Here is a 15546-nt window from a genome sequence, read left to right on the forward strand (position 1 = left end):
ATCTGTTAGTGCATCAGTGATTCATGATGTTCAGCTCTGATTCATACATAGTAAAATAGTCTGAGTGAACATCTGAGCCGACTGATTCAAAACAATAGATGAGACAGTGAATCACTCAGCTGATTAAGTCTGCTCGGATTTATAGAGAACTTTCTTTACAAAATCCATGTTCAGGTTTGGAATATTTTTTGTGAAATACTGTCTTTGATATTGAACAAAAGCCTGATGTGTTGGTGGTTGGCATGGAGTTTTCCGAACAGCCTGTGTGGCAGCTGACACAGCTAAAGCCTTGTTGACTTCAGACACTGATTAACTTGCACTGTTTAGCTGCTCAGCCCGCACACACACACACACACACACACACACACACACACACACACACACACACACACACACACACACACACACACACACACACACATATAATGAGAAACTGAGGAGAGGGGGTTGGCTTGTGGCTGGTACTGAGGTGACAGCCATGGTAATTTCCTGTGGCAGATTTCTGCCCATGAATGGTGATGCGAAGGAACACGCTTCATTAAAGCTTCAGAGCAGCTTCAAGCTCTGTGGAACAAACACAGATGGATAAACAGAGAAACAAAAAGAAGTATAATACGGTGTGGAAACAAAGAGAGGGGAGAATATGTTTCTGTGAACTATAACTGATCCGATATGTCATTTAATTGAGTTGATTAGAAACACCTTTTTGTGTTTTGTTAGTAGAAACAAAAAGAGAGTTTGGTGCCACCTGTTGGACAGATTATGGAGGTGACAGCAGTGCTTTGCCTCCCGTCTCTAACTCAAGACAGTAAAACTTATACAGTACAACACAAAAAGAAGGTTATAAAGAACGTAATAACAATATCACAAGTTATATTTTAAATACCTTTTGCATAATCAGCAAAACAAGAGCACTTTCGGAAAATATCAGCCTTAATTTAAGTGCATTTTGCTATATTTGTTTTCCCTTTTGTGTGTCTGTTTTGAGTGAGAAATACTTTCGTCAGGTCAAAGTATTTCTTCAAATAGAATACATGACTGCTGTTGTAAATTCAGCTGCAGAAAGCAGCACTGAGTGGCAACATGAGGTCGGGCTCTCCTGCTAAGTTGTCCAGCGTGGGTGTAAAGTTACGAGCGCACAGGACACACCTCTAGAGGGAGTTCCCGGGGAGGTGGAAACAAGGAGCTGATCATTTCTCCTGCAGAAAAGTCAGAAGCCCTTTCACTTGGAGCGAGCGGTCATCTCGGCCTGCGGCTGTGCGTGTTTCCAGCAGCAGTAGCCGCGCCACGGGAGGAAAATGCCCGAAATGGGCAACTCGTTACGAGCGGCTGCCCTTCTGGCTGTCGTGGTTCTCTCTATTCTGGTGTCACTTTTGGTTAGCAGCGTGCAACAGTTTGGAGCAAGAATATCGCACTTTTCCAATGTAACTATTCTTGGTGATGAAGAGGAGCTGGCGTCGCTCCGTGGGGCGTTGATTTACCAGCTCAGCGAGAGGCGAAGAGAAATAATTCCGCTGCTTTTACCTGGTGATGATGAAAACGGACTACCAGAAGAAAGTCGACTTTCTCCCCAACGAGATGAAGAACTAGACTCAATTTTGGATTACAGTCTGTGGAATGAGATCACACTTGGTTCCAGGAAAGCGCATCTGGATGAAATGGGTTGTGATTCTCTGGTGGACATGCAGGCTGTGGAGATCCTCGGGTCTGGATACACCAAACTTGTTGTCAAAGTGAACCTAGCCGGAGGTCAGCCGGTGGCCTTAAAACTCGTCAACGAGCTGGGCATAGACATGGGCAAGTGTGTGGAGGATTTTAAGGATCCCCAAGGCTGCCGTGAGCTCGTTTCTTACAAGTTAAAGAAAGAAATAGTGCTGTTGCAAAGGCTGCAGCATCCAAACGTCATAAAGGTGAAGTGTCTTCTCTTTCTCGGGTATCTACATTTAAAGCCCTTTTAAGAAAACAAGTTTTCCATTGAAATTAAATGTAAATAATTAAAGTAAGACCCCAAAAGGTAAAGCATCATATAATAATGTACATCTAATTAAGTTAAGGAATATATGGGTCGTTAGAAGCTACTGTTGACTTCTCAGCTCTGAAACAACTCCTGGATTTTGTTAAGATTTTCCATAATCCATGTACGCCTGCTCACATGTTCCTTTGTCTCACACACAGTGGACTGGATGACAGGTTTCATTTGCTCTGCAGGGCCTTCCCATGTAATTAAATTAAATTCCCTCACCCTCCTGTGACCTTTGGGTCCAGTTTGGCAAGAGCAGACAATGTGCCTCTGTCCTCTCTACTATCCCTGGTTGCATCTGAAACTCCCTGCGCTTATTCACTCAAACCATTACAGCTCATTTTCGAACTAATTTGAGTTAAACAGTTTGGTTCGGCGCTTAAATCCAGTAGTGGTGGGACAGTTCAATCGATTCATTTCCCCAAGAACAATTCTCCCGTAGGCTATAATTTGATTTTACTGTCACAAGTCCCAACAGAGCGAGGTTGGCAGAACATGGTGTCCTCTCAATGTGCCTCAGCTCGGAGCTGTGAGACACTTAAAGCTGCACCTTTCTCTGGTTTTTAAACGGTAGCAAGGGATTTTTTTTTTATTTACATTTTTTTTTTTACAACCAAGACTACTTTACTGTGACTGACCATAGGTTGTTTTTTTTCCCACACTACAGCTCAAGGGCCACTGTGCAGGAGGCCAGGGAGGAAGAGTCACAGTCATTCTGGAGCAGGGGAATCCTCTCCAGATGATCCAGCTGCTCCAGAGCCCCTGGGAGGACAGATTCAGGGTAAGGCACATTAACTCCTGCTCTTCAGCTGTCGATACGCATGCTCGGTCATTTAGCTCCTACACTGCTCTGCTCCACACAGAGAGGCCGGACGTCTCACACACGCGTATTGTACGTAAAAGCATGTGCAGGTCATCGCTCTTGTTGGCAGAAGAGATGAAGGTTGAAAGATGAGGGAAGCGGACATTTGAAACTCCCGGAGGCCTGACATCTGTCCCTCAGTGTATTTGATCACGCCGTGGTTGGAATGGAGATGGGTCCTGTAGTTAATCCACTGCTGGCTGGGAATGTCATCTCATCCCTAATACACACACAAACACACACATACTCCGCTCAACCCCCATCACAGGTATGCTCACGGGAGTCAACACAGTGAATCTACACTCCGGGGATCCAAATCTGTGTGCGTCTCTGCGCACGGATGTGTTTGAAAGAGACCGAGAGAATGGGTGGGTTGGAAGAAAAATGTCTGAGCATGCATGTTTTGTTTTGGATTGACAAAAGGAACCTGACATTCTGCAAGTATCATCTCCACTGTGGGCCTCATTCTGCTGCATCACCCAAATAACCGTTCATAATACCCCCCTGGTGCTGCTCGGCCCCTTTCAGCTACGTTGCATCTGCGCAGCCTACAGTAATCCGGGGGTGTTTGGTTTCACCCAGCCCTGTTTTTACTGTGCTCCGATCCCACCAAGTGACGTCCAGGAGACTCGGGGCATTACCTAACACTGCAGCTATGTTTGTAGTGTGACAGAAGCATTTCATGCTCTGTCAGCGCGTGGCTAATGCCTTTATTTTGCCTTTGGTAGCCTACTTATTTTCTCTTTCTGTTTTTATTATAGGATTTAAAGAGCACCATAAAAATGCTCTCAGGAAATGGCTTGCAAATGTGGTTGGTGAAACGCCTTGAAAGTAAATGCTTTAGCAAGGCTGAGGGTTTTTATTTTGAACCGTTTTTAGCCAATGAAACTTAATTGCATTGATCCAATGTGTCGTCAAGACGAGTCGGTTTTTAACACTATTTTTCTTGGGGTGGAACAACTTTTTTTTTTAAAGATTTTCATTGGAAAAGAAATTGAAAGAACTGTATCTTAGCCTTATTTCTGTAAATAGTAGAACCCGACTTTTCAGCTACAAACAGGGCAATTATTTATCCTTTTTTTCCACTATTGATTAATCTAAAAAAACAAACAAGTTTTTATTAATTAAAAAGCAGAAGTTTTGCTGTTTTGTTTTTGTCTTCTGTGATAGTAAATTTAATCTTTTATTATTATTTATTTTTGTTCATTGCAGCCCAATTTAATCTAAAATTTCTGGAAATGGAGAAAAAAAAAAGGAGCCTCTAGGCCTAAAATGATACATTGATTGCTGTTTGATGAACATAAATTTGAAATGTAATGTACACCCAAAAAAAACAAACCATGTCTGATCTCCAGGTGTGTCTGGACCTGGTCAGGCTCCTCCACTTCCTGTCCCAGTCTCCTCTGGGCTCCGTGGCCCTGCTGGACTTTCAACCCCGCCAGTTCGTCACCGTGTCCGGCGAGCTGAAGCTCACAGACCTGGATGATGCCAGCGCGGACGAGACCGCCTGTCAGACAGCTGCAGACTGCTTTTTGCAGTTTCCACACAGAAACTTCACTCTGCCCTGCTCGGCGCAGGGTGTGTGCGAGGGTTTGAACGAGAAGAGGAACATTTACAACGCCTACAGGTGAAAAAAAAAAGTGACAGTTTTACTGCATGATAGACGTGTGATGGATGGATGGAGTAGCAGCTACACGGATAGGAGCTTAACTACAGGCCGAGCTGACACCTAAAATGTTGATAGTTGAGACATACAGCTGGAAATGAGCGGTTGGATGGGGAAATGCATTGTTAGTTTCAGAGGATTTTCCCTTTTTAAAAAGGATCCAGATTTTTGACAGCTTTATGGACGGTGTTTGTTTTAACACTACCGTGAGACGAGTCATGTTCTGTGGGAACTATGTGATGGGGCTTGTCTGTCTTTCTGTCTCTCTGAATGAGTTGTCTCTGGTTGCCCCAGGTATTTTTTCACCTACCTGCTGCCTCACCAGGCCCCGCCCGGCCTCACACACCTGGTAGACCACATCATGAACGCCACAGGTGAGGACGAGAGTCGTCTTGACATGACGGAACGTTAACTATCGAAGATCAGAAAGCAAATCATTCCATTACAACGGTCGTGTAATGACATGCCTCCGTCTAAGTGCTTCATTTAATGAGTTCGACAAGATGCTTCATGACATGTAATGAATACAAGTTGTTATCTGTTGAGATCACACGACTGGGATTAGACATCGTAGTTCAGGAAGAAATAACAAAATTTAAAAAATAAAACGTATAAATTGACTTTCTGCCTGTAACTACTTAATGCATTCGGTCTGGTGACGGATTTGTGTGTGTGTCCAGGAGAGCTGAAAGCTGACATCAATCAGACGCTGGAGGCCTTTGAACACATCCTCCTCCTCTACAAGTCTGGCCTACACCTGGACAACCTGCCTCCATCAATAATCAGAGGTAAGAGCTGCTGGAATGAAAGCTGCTTTTTATAAAGCACAGTGAGCTCTCTTGTCGACCTCTCTTTTTTTTTTCTTCTTCTTCTTCTTCCATGGAGAGAATGCTTGGCTTTTTTTTTTTTTTATGCAATTTTTGAGAAAGGCAGACAATCTATACCTCTGTTTTCATTTTTCTATCTTGGCAAAAAAATGGAGGGGGGTTGTATCTCCCACTCAGGCTGTTTTGACAGGTTTATTAGGCAGCTGGAATGAGAGGACAAGACCAACAAAGTGGGATTAAATCTGCATGTCTCTGGCTCAGGAAGTGCAGTCGGCGTTCATTTAAAAAAAAAAAAAAAAAAACACGCAAGGATTGGAACATGTTAAGTTATTCTTCAGCTTTTTGGATTTTCTAGATTTTAAAAATGGTTATATATTCAGAAAGTTACATATTTCAGAGCAGTTGTATTAACAAACCTTTTACAAACGTATTTGTCCCTCTCTTGTGTTTTCTGGGTATGAAAGTCCTCCACATTTCTTCTCCCCAACTCGCCTCTACTGCAGCCCCCCGTCCCCCCCCCCACACCCCCCGCCGCTCCTCTCAGCCGTATGAAATATTAATAACAGAATGACTGGCTGCGTTCCTGTGGTGAGATTTTCCATCCCCCCAGATGCTGGACTGTTTATATAGCAGTGCTTTGTGAATTTAATCACAGATTCAGGGTAAAGAGGCCGGGGTGCTGAGGCAGCCACCGGGAGGGAACGTTTCAGCTTAACAAGGAGGTGCCAGGACTCAAATGCTGCTGCTGAGTGTGTGTGATAAGACTTAAAAAAAAAAAGTGTGTGTGTATATTATTTTACCCTGTCGTGGGTTTAGCTGAAACAGAGGTGTTTTTTTAGAGGGAGGACAAGCCTGCTTTTGTTTTTAGTTTAGTAAAGTCCAGTTTAGCTGAGTTTCTAGTTGCACATATAATAAAACTAATAATGCACTCACTGAGTTGAGAAGATTAACAACCTTATACAGTAAGTATCTGTCCAGTGAATACACACCTAACAGCTGCTTAGCGTAATGTATCACATAAATGGGGACACAGCCAGCCTGACTCTGTCCAAAGGTTAAAAGACTTTCTTTTTAGTTGAAGAGATTTTGTTTCAAGTCTCTTCTGGTTGTGTTTAGCCTTTTTTTTTTTTATACAGATTAAGTAAAGGAGAGATAACTAGTGATCTTCAGCCGTGTTGGTAGCAGGGCTTTGTCTTGGCCAGAATGTGGCAATACAATACGTATCATGATGCAGGAGTTACGATTCAATGTATTGTGATGTTTTGCAATACTGTAAGGAAGGCAATATATTGCAATTTTTTTTAAATATTTTTAATTGAATTTCAGGAAAACTAACAAACGTTAGCGGTGCACCCTTACACTACTTCCTGTCTCAGTTTACATTGTTACATTAGAGTGGAAGAATCAAATGGCTGAAGATGGATTACAACACCAGGATAGCAGTCAGGAGTTTAAACACAAATTTAATCAGCTGTGGCAGCAAATCTTTGCATGTAAACTATTCATTAAAAATCAATACATTGTTTTTGAGAATCGATACTGTAAAGTAAATTATCGCGATACTCAAGTGTATGGATACTTTCTGACATCCCTTTTTGGGAGGCAGATTGTTCACTGTTAGACATAGTCAGGCTTTTTTCCCTGTTTCTAGTCACCAAGCTAAACTAAACAGCTGCTTCATGTTTAAAAATGTTAACATTTAACTTTCACCAAATTACCAAATAAAGTGTACTTCTCCAAAACATAGAATGTAGAACATAAAATTTATCATTGTGTGATTGAGTTTTAAAAACCGAATGGACTCATTAACATCTGTAACCCTCCAAAGAGAAAAAGGGATTTGCAGCCAAACACCCAACAAAGCGTAAGAAAAGAAGCCGAACGGCAAAGCAGCTCAAAGTCTGTGTGTGTGTGTGTGTGTGTGTGTGTGTGTGTGTGTGTGTGTGTGTGTGTGTGTGTGTGTGTGTGTGTGTGTGTGTGTGTGTGTGTGTGTGTGTGTGTGTGTGTGTGTGTGTGTGTGTGTGTGTGTGTAGCCTTAATTTGAAATTGCTGACAGATGGAGATTCATCAGTAATGTGGATGTAACTTTTCCACTGCTGATGTGATGAGATGTCGCTGTGATGGAGGAGGCCACAATGTGGTGAAGATGTAGTCTCCTAAAACTACTGCAAGTTTAAATTTAGCTGTGAACAGAAAGGAAAAGTCTTTCTTTAGGACCACTGTCATGAATGAAAATCTACTTGATATTCTGTATGTTAATATGAAAAGGAAGTCTGTTCTTCATCTTGAAGACAGAGACGTTATGTTCACGTCTTTGTCTTCCTTACAGCTGGGGTCTGCCACCCTTTAACTCCCCAGCAGGCCTCTTTTTCTTTTTTTTCTCCCCCGAGAAGGATCCTCTAAACACTCCTTCTCCTTGTTCCCTTTTCTCAGACCAAGAAGGCAGATCCTCGTGTCTTTTTCCTCTTAACAATACTCCCCCACACACACACACCACCTCCTGCCATTTAGGAAGGTTAACAGTTTGTAACAGTGTGCCTCCTCCGTACGGGCTCACAGACGAGGCTTTTGTCCGTTTCTGGAGTGAGTGCTCGTCCAGGCATACGTGCGCATGCTTTTCTCTCATGGCTGCTGCTAATGTGTAGCAGATGATTTAAGTGCAGATCCTCAGGACGTCTGACTGAAAGAATTATGATGATGAATGTAATGCAAATGTTTGGAAGGAGGAAGGTGAAGTGTTATTTTTTTTTTTTTTTTTTTTAATATAGATATAAATTTAGTGTGGAGCAACAGTTTCTCAGAGAAAAACTGGTGTCAAATGGCATTTTTGACACAATTAGAGACTATAATAGATGCAGAAGGCTCTGGTTTGGCATCAACATTTTAAATGGAAACATTGCTGAATCAGTTAGTTGAGCAACAGCGGTCATTTTCAAACGGGAAAAAAAAAAGTTTTATGATCCCAGATTTTCAATTGCTGCTTTTTGTTCTTTTTCCCTTGTAAAAGTCTGTTTAGTATTTTGGGGATTTTTTTTCACCATTGATCCGATCGTTAAAAAGCTATTTCAAGAAATTCCTTTGTAAAATTGGGATTTTTAAACTATTATCTGGTAAAAAAAAAAAATGTAACCAAATAATCTATTAGTTTAGAAAATCCATAACCGATTAATTGATAAACAGAAACAAGTATAAATTGCCTGTTTATTTGTCCCCCCCTCCCAAAAAAAAAAAAAAACGCAGCAAAGATTTAAATGTTAATCCGACATGTGTTCTGAATATGCTCATGCATCAGACGAAAAATACAGAAAATATTTTAAGATAGTTTAGGGAAGTTTCAGACCTGTAAAGTGGGCTAAAACTAAATATGAAATACATGCATAGAAGCATGTTGTCACTAGTCCGTATATTTAATTTTTTTTTTTTTTTTTTTTTTATCATAATCAAGAACTGCAGGTTTTTGTTGAATATGTTCACACCAAGACTGGATCCTTCTGCTTCCACCACACATTTTAATCAATGTGACACGTCTGAATATAATCTTTTTTTTTTCTTATCTCTTAACTTGAAATCTGTCAATCATAGCCATATTAGGAATCCCTTTGATTCAGTTGGAGTTCTATAGCTGCATACAGTATCTCCACCTTCAACCTGTTTTCTTTGTAGTTCGTCTTCATGTCCTTATCTGTATTCTCTTCTTTCAGCGCTGCGCTGTATTCGTTTTCCCCGCAGGGAGCATTAAACTTTCATCTTATCCTCTGAGAGCGCTTCAGAATCTTTCAGTAGCCTCGTGTATTGAAGTGGCTTCTCCTCTTCTGTGGTTAGATTACACTGTGATGCGAGGTATGGGGACCTCTGGGAACGCCGAGTACCGCTGCTGGCCGTCCTACAGCCAGCAGGGCTGCGTGCTGTCGGTCCACAGCGCCAGGGAGGCAGCGTACATCTGCAACTCCCATTCTCAGTGCAACAGCTTCACTCTAACGGGGCAGAAGACGTGGACGGGTCAGTAAAGTAACACTCCTTTCTTTTCTGGTGTCTGATCTGAAGTGTTATTGTTGTCATGATGCCGAGTCTTGTGTGTGTGTGTGTATATAGAGTTGCCAAAAGTCGTTATAGGTATTTGTGCATGAAGCCTTGAAAGGTTTTATAGAAGAACTATAAAAGCACGAGTGCTGCACAATAACGCGCACAATTCCTCACAAAATCACACCTGCCACATGCGTGCTCAGTAAACATCCTCTTTCATCTTTTGATGATGCTTTTTAAGCTTGAAATATACACGATTGTTAAGGATATCAAGTCAGGACATGTTACTGTATTGATGTATTGATGTTGCCGACGTGTTTAACATGGCTCCCTTCTCCTCTCTCTTTGTGCCCCGCAGGCCGCCTCCTCGCCTCTTTCAGGAGCAGCTTCTGTCACCTGGTGCCCGACTGGACGTCAGAGGTGTACGTGAAGAAAACCAAAGTCCCTGAAACTTCCGCAGTATGACGCACACAGCGGAAAGAACAATTGACGTTTCGGTCAAGCTGAGGAGTGAGGTGAGAGACAACACGCACCCGGGCTGTGGGAAGTACGGCAAAATGTTGCGCTTAAGAACGGCGTCCTCCTCGGGACCCCAGCTCGGCTCTGGACTTCCAGGAGCAGCGGAGAGGCTGGGCCGAGGAGGAGGAGAAAGGCATTTGAAGTGAGCAAGTGAATGTGATGTATTTATAGGGCTTCTGCTCAGTGACTGATCTGCCTGCCAGCCCACTGCCTCTGCCAGCTACTATTTAAAGGGATTTCCCTTCAGGTACAATTAAGGAGGGAGAGCCTTGCGCCCTCAACATGTTTTTTGTTGGTTTTTTTGTCTACCTTTTCTTTATTTGCCATGTGTGCTGGCTTTCGCTGGGAGGCCGGGTCCCCGTAGTCAGATTTTTAAACCAAAGAGGTAATAAGAACAGCCGCCGCAGCTCAACGTTTGAAGCCTGAGGACGAGAAAAGAAAACAAGCTCTTATACAAATACACTTTGATGTTAATGCGCTGAGGTTGCGGCTGTTTTTTCATGGTTCCTTGGCTTAGCTGCGCTGCGGTATGAGATGGCAACAACCATGTAAGCATTTACACATCAACAATGAGCAAAGATGATGAAAACCATTCCAGAGCAGCCTGTTTTTACATACTTTTGTAAACTTAGTTATAGTGTTTAGGCCATAAATATTTATATGATCAAATGAAATGTAATTGCTCTTACATGTTTGTGCATTACGGCTTATGTGCACCTTGTGGGTGAAACTTTTATTTTCAATGAAAAATTATTCACTTCAGTGTTTTTTTATACTTCACTTATTGTAACTGTACAGTTTAACTATTTGTACTTCTATAAATGTATTCTTTCTACTTTTTGCAGTTGTGGTCATTTGCATTTTTTTTTATTGTATTAAGTGTAACTACAACTAACAGCCTGTTTATTTCTCATTAGCACCTTTGTGTGGGTTCCAGTGGGGGAGGGTAAACCCGCATGTGTACACTGACCTGGTTTTCAGTGTGTGTTTAAGTCCTTTATCTGCTCGCATGCCCCCACATCTACAATCTGCAGCCCTTCTGAATGGCTGGGAAACCTATGGAGCTCTGCAGAGTTTGCACAATACCAGAGGAATGCATTCAAATGCCCTGTCATGCTGAGCTCATTATGAGGCTTAATTAATACATGTAAATGAGCTTACCCACCAACCTTTTCTCATGGTGAGAGAGGGGGCATTACAGTAAGACAAAGGCAGACATCGGGACAATCGGGCGCTCGATCTGCAGTTTACACACAAATGGGCTTCCATCTGTGCCTGCCAAGAGGAACCTGGTGAGGTTGAGATAAGGGCAGGTCTGCAGGATGGCAGGCGCAGGGATTTGGAAAGTCAGGACTTGTAGTATTCAGATTCAGCAGCCACAGAGTTCATGGTGGGAGGTGGGGAACAAAAAGCAGGCCAAATACCTGTGATGCAGTGATACAAGCCAGAGATCTCTGCTACATATCATCCACAGCTTCTTGTGTATTTCCTGTTGCCGTTGGAGAGGAAACTGTAACTCATGGTTAAATTTTTTTTTTTTAAATCTGTTTAAATTCTCAAGTATCCAATTCTGCATCTCATCGGTGAAGTTTTACACACAGCTTTCATTTTTACTGCAGAAAGAAAAAACAATAATACGGCAAATTCCAGATATGTTTGTGCCGAGCCTTCACTATTCAGCCATAGCATGACCACTGACTTGAAAAGGCACGTCCCTGTCTACAAATTACATTTTTATGGCAGAGACAGCAGGGAGGCCTGCAGGGTCGCCTTATGTTGGCCCCTTGTTGTCTGGACAAAGTTGGATGATTAGAGTCTTGATCATCCAGATAAGATGTCTGAGTTTAGTTTGGATAAGACCAGACCAACTCACTGAACCAACACAGCTGGACTGACGAGAATGACTGTTTGCATGGTGGAGAAAAAAAAACCATCCCCCACAAGAGTGTGTTTCACGTTCGCTAAATAGACTGAAAATTGGACTAAAAACTGGCAATGGCCACAAAAGCCTGAACAAAAATCCCACATTCACATCTGTACAGTAAAGAGGAAGCTGTCACAATTCATATCTCAGGCCTTTGGAGATGCAACACAGCGTATGGCTGACTCAGTTTCTTCAAGGGATGAGCTCGGAGAAGGAAATGTGTGGCGTCTGACTGATCTGTCTTGACAGAGTTTTGACAGAGCTAATGGATGTTTTGGCATCGTATGCAGTCTGCACATGTTGTCTTCTGCTAAAGTGTTTTTTTAAATGCATCGAAAATGCCTAAAGTTGATAGATCCATTCATGTGGCGGCAGTGTTCATTCACAGCAGGACAATGTGTTGTGCTCTTTGGGTTGGTGAATCCCACCATGTTCGTCTGCGGTTGTTTCAGAGGAGTTCCTGACAGCTCGGTTTGTGTAGTTGAGTCTGAAAGTATTCTCTCTCTTCCCCTGACTTTGTTTTTTTAGCTGAAACTATGTGTGGAGGTTTAAAGGTTAAGCTGCTCTAAGCTCCTTTTTTTTTTTTTTTTAATGAAAGTCATTTCTTGTTTAGGGAAGTTTTCGTATTTGCGCCGTGGTGAAACATTTAAAACATGGAATTGCCGTCCTTATGTGTGGCGCACTGTTCCTCAGGTTTTTGACCGTGTAATTGACAAGTTGGTCTTTTTGAAGGACTCGGGGAATGAGCGGGGGGAGGAGAATGATTGTTTTTTTGTTTTTTTACTCGGCTCCATGCCCCTGCGTTTCTGTTTTTTTAAGTTTCCAGTTTCACCCGACTTGTTTCCGTCAGGTTTTATTCATGACCTCCATCTGGAAATAATATAAGTTCATGAAAACAAGCCATCAGCAATTTTAAGGAAGAGTTGTGTGTGTGTGTGTGTGTGTGTGTGTGTGTGTGTGTGTGTGTGTGTGTGTGTGTGTGTGTGTGTGTGTGTGTATGAGGGAAACATGAAGGCTTCTTCTGTGGGGTTCAGGCTCCACCGATGTAACGAGTGTTAGTGCAGCGAGAAAGACGTGTATGACTAAGCTAAGAACCAAAAGCCTCCATCATCCTCTCTTAAAATCCTGGTGCAATGCATTTGTGGTCTGGATAAAGTCTTTGATTTGAATGCAAAGTTACTCATCAGATGTTAGAAACCGCAGCTGCTGGGAGAAATTATGTGTCAGGCAGGTCTTTGGCAAAATGTTTGACCTTGGCTCAGGCTAAAAATATGCATTAACTCAGTGAAAGCCTGCATAGTTCTGCAGGAAAGAAGATCTGGCTTGTGTTTGAGTTGCTCGCAGGAGCGTATGCAGCCTGTGACGGGGGAGATAGAGCAGATATTCACTCAGGTCCAGGCTCACAGAAACACCTCTGTGTCTGTCTGCCGTCTTGGCTGCGGTACACAGGAGACTGGCCGGTCACACCTGAGAGCCTCTGAAGAGTAGCCAGACATTTAGTCGGCCTGTCCCGAGCACAGAGGCGTCTTAGTTTGCAGGCATATCTAACTGTCCAACTAAGTATTTGTCTGTCTGCCTGTCTGCCTGGAGCCGATACAATCTCTTTTAGAGCCATAATGGCTTTAGCAGACCCTGAAGGAGAGAGCAAGTAGGTGTGTGTGAGGAGAGGTTTTCATTTCTGCCTGTCTGCATTGGGGTGGGTTGGGGGTGGGGTGGGTGGCTGGATCATGTTTTAAAAGCCCTGAAGTTAACCCCAGTCAAAAGGTTTATGCCTACCACTAAAGCCACAGAGGCATCTTGAAAGGTGTAATAGCTCAGTGTTGTATCCAGTGACGTCTCCATGGACCCACTGCACAGTCTTTTCAGGTGAATAGCAAAACGGATTACTACAGTGCTGTACAGTTGTTTCAGTTGTACAGTAGTTGTGGGGAAATTGAAATGAAAAAAAAGAAAGAAAAAGAAGCAGAGTCAGGGCCAGCTCTTAAACAAAACTCGGAAAATAATTGAATGAATGTCTCTCCTGAATGTGTTTGATATACAACTGTGGAGGTATTGCAAAACCCTTTTTAGTTATGAGATCCCCACATGTTCCTCTGCCCTGCATTCTCTCCCTCTACAACCACAGCAGCAGTCTGGGTCATTTTTCTTTTGAAGCCCCCCTCCCCCTCCCCCTCTCCCCCGCCTCTCTCTTCCTCACCAGTCCATCCATCATACAGAGTCTGTGGAACCTCCTTTCCCCCCGCCCGTCCTCCTGCGTTGCTGCCGCTGCCCTCCCTCTCTGTTTGAAAAAGCTCCTTCAGGCCAAAAACCTCCATAGCTTTACTATTAATTTAGGTCTCTGCTGCTGCTTGTACATTGTTCCACTTCATACGTGACTCCAACCCTCCATCAGTGTCCTCCTCTTGCCAGTCTTCCTTGGCACCCTTTTTTTTTTCTTCTTCTAAGCCCACGACGGCTGCGAAGCATCTGGAGTTTCCCCCCATCTTTCAACTGGCTGAGACCTCAGGGCAGGGCTGCTGAGGATCAGGAACTGTGGTTAACTGAGTAGTAGTGGTGTGTGTGTGTGTGTGTGTGTGTGTGTGTGTGTGTGTGTGTGTGTGTGTGTGTGTGTGTGTGTGTGTGTGTTTTTCTCTTTCTGACTACCACTGCTCTTCAAATCAAAGTGTTTGCCTTTTGTTGCGTGCTCTGGAATCCCCTCCGTCACACCTCGGCTGTTTCTCAGCAGGGGGGGACTACTGCCCCCAGCCAGAGGATGATTTCCTTCTCTACAGTTAATCTTCTACCACAAATACACTATAGACCCCCTCTGAGTCAGAGAATTATACTCAAATTGCTACATTCAGGATTTTTTTTAATTGATTATTTCAATTTGACCTATTAATTACATTTATTAGGGCAATAAACTTTACTATTGATATTTTTGCCCTTCTGACAGCAATACAAATGTTTAGTATTGAGTGGTGAGGAAAAAGGCTTTTCATAAACATGTGTCTTTTAATCTGCTAATCGGTTCTTTATTTATGTATTTATTACATAAATTACCCAAAAATGACGAAGAAATATATTATTGATATCTTTCCTTCCATCTTCTCTTTCTTTTAGTTTGTCATTGTTGTATCTTTATGTGTTTGGTACAGTATACAGCAGTGTCTTGCAATCCATTGTTGCACGTTTGACATAACAGGGAAACAAAAATGTATCCTTTAAATGTGTGTAAATACATCAGTTGTGATTTAAAGAACTTGTATGTTATTGTTGGACGTAAGAGTAATCGACTGTAAATACATTAGATGTCTGGATTCTCTCCCTCTGGCACAGTGAAGTGCAGCTTTAGTTTCCGTGTACAGGTTGTTAAACCTGTGGAAAGCTGTGAACTGCAGCTCTTTGCCACAAGTCCCCAATTAGGGTTCTGCCCACACAGCCATAAAACAGTTAGCGGAATCATTCGGAGGCTGTTAGATTTAACACTATTAAGAGTTCATTAGTACCTGCATACACAACTGCTCTTGCAATTGGAGGATCATTAAGATAGAGTCATTAAAGCAGGCTCGAGTCCTTTTTTGCCCATTTTCATCAAACCCTTTAGGCCGTCACTTGCAATAGTCCAAAAACTGCGAAATATGCTTTATTTAGATTTTTATACTCTCTTATATTTATACTCTTGTGTATGGTGTAAACTCAACATAACTGTTGTTTGAAGTGAGG

General features: G+C 42.6%; 1 protein-coding gene across 1 annotated transcript; it reads left to right on the forward strand.

Moving 5' to 3' along the window:
* Nucleotides 1-1244: 1244 nt before the first annotated feature.
* On the forward strand, nt 1245-10716 carry pkdccb (protein kinase domain containing, cytoplasmic b). The gene is made up of 7 exons (XM_069718187.1): nt 1245-1910; nt 2688-2801; nt 4238-4509; nt 4843-4922; nt 5229-5336; nt 9198-9374; nt 9757-10716. Exons 1-7 carry the CDS (start codon nt 1299-1301, stop codon nt 9861-9863), a joined length of 1470 nt encoding a protein of 489 aa, XP_069574288.1. The 5' UTR covers nt 1245-1298; the 3' UTR covers nt 9864-10716.
* The last annotated feature ends 4830 nt before the right edge of the window (nt 10717-15546 follow it).

This window comes from Brachyistius frenatus, unplaced genomic scaffold, assembly GCF_029030835.1.
Source record: "Brachyistius frenatus isolate BFR_SWC_R1_liver_20210118 unplaced genomic scaffold, ASM2903083v1 Contig_187, whole genome shotgun sequence".
Classification (NCBI taxonomy): domain Eukaryota; kingdom Metazoa; phylum Chordata; class Actinopteri; family Embiotocidae; genus Brachyistius; species Brachyistius frenatus.

Excerpts from the sequence above, each read along its gene's own strand:
- pkdccb (XM_069718187.1), top strand. The coding sequence starts at position 1,299 with ATGCCCGAAATGGGCAACTCGTTACGAGCGGCTGCCCTTCTGGCTGTC. Across the intron at positions 1,911-2,687 it reads AGCATCCAAACGTCATAAAG|CTCAAGGGCCACTGTGCAGG; the intron begins GTGAAGTGTCTT and ends CCCACACTACAG. Across the intron at positions 4,923-5,228 it reads CCACATCATGAACGCCACAG|GAGAGCTGAAAGCTGACATC; the intron begins GTGAGGACGAGA and ends GTGTGTGTCCAG.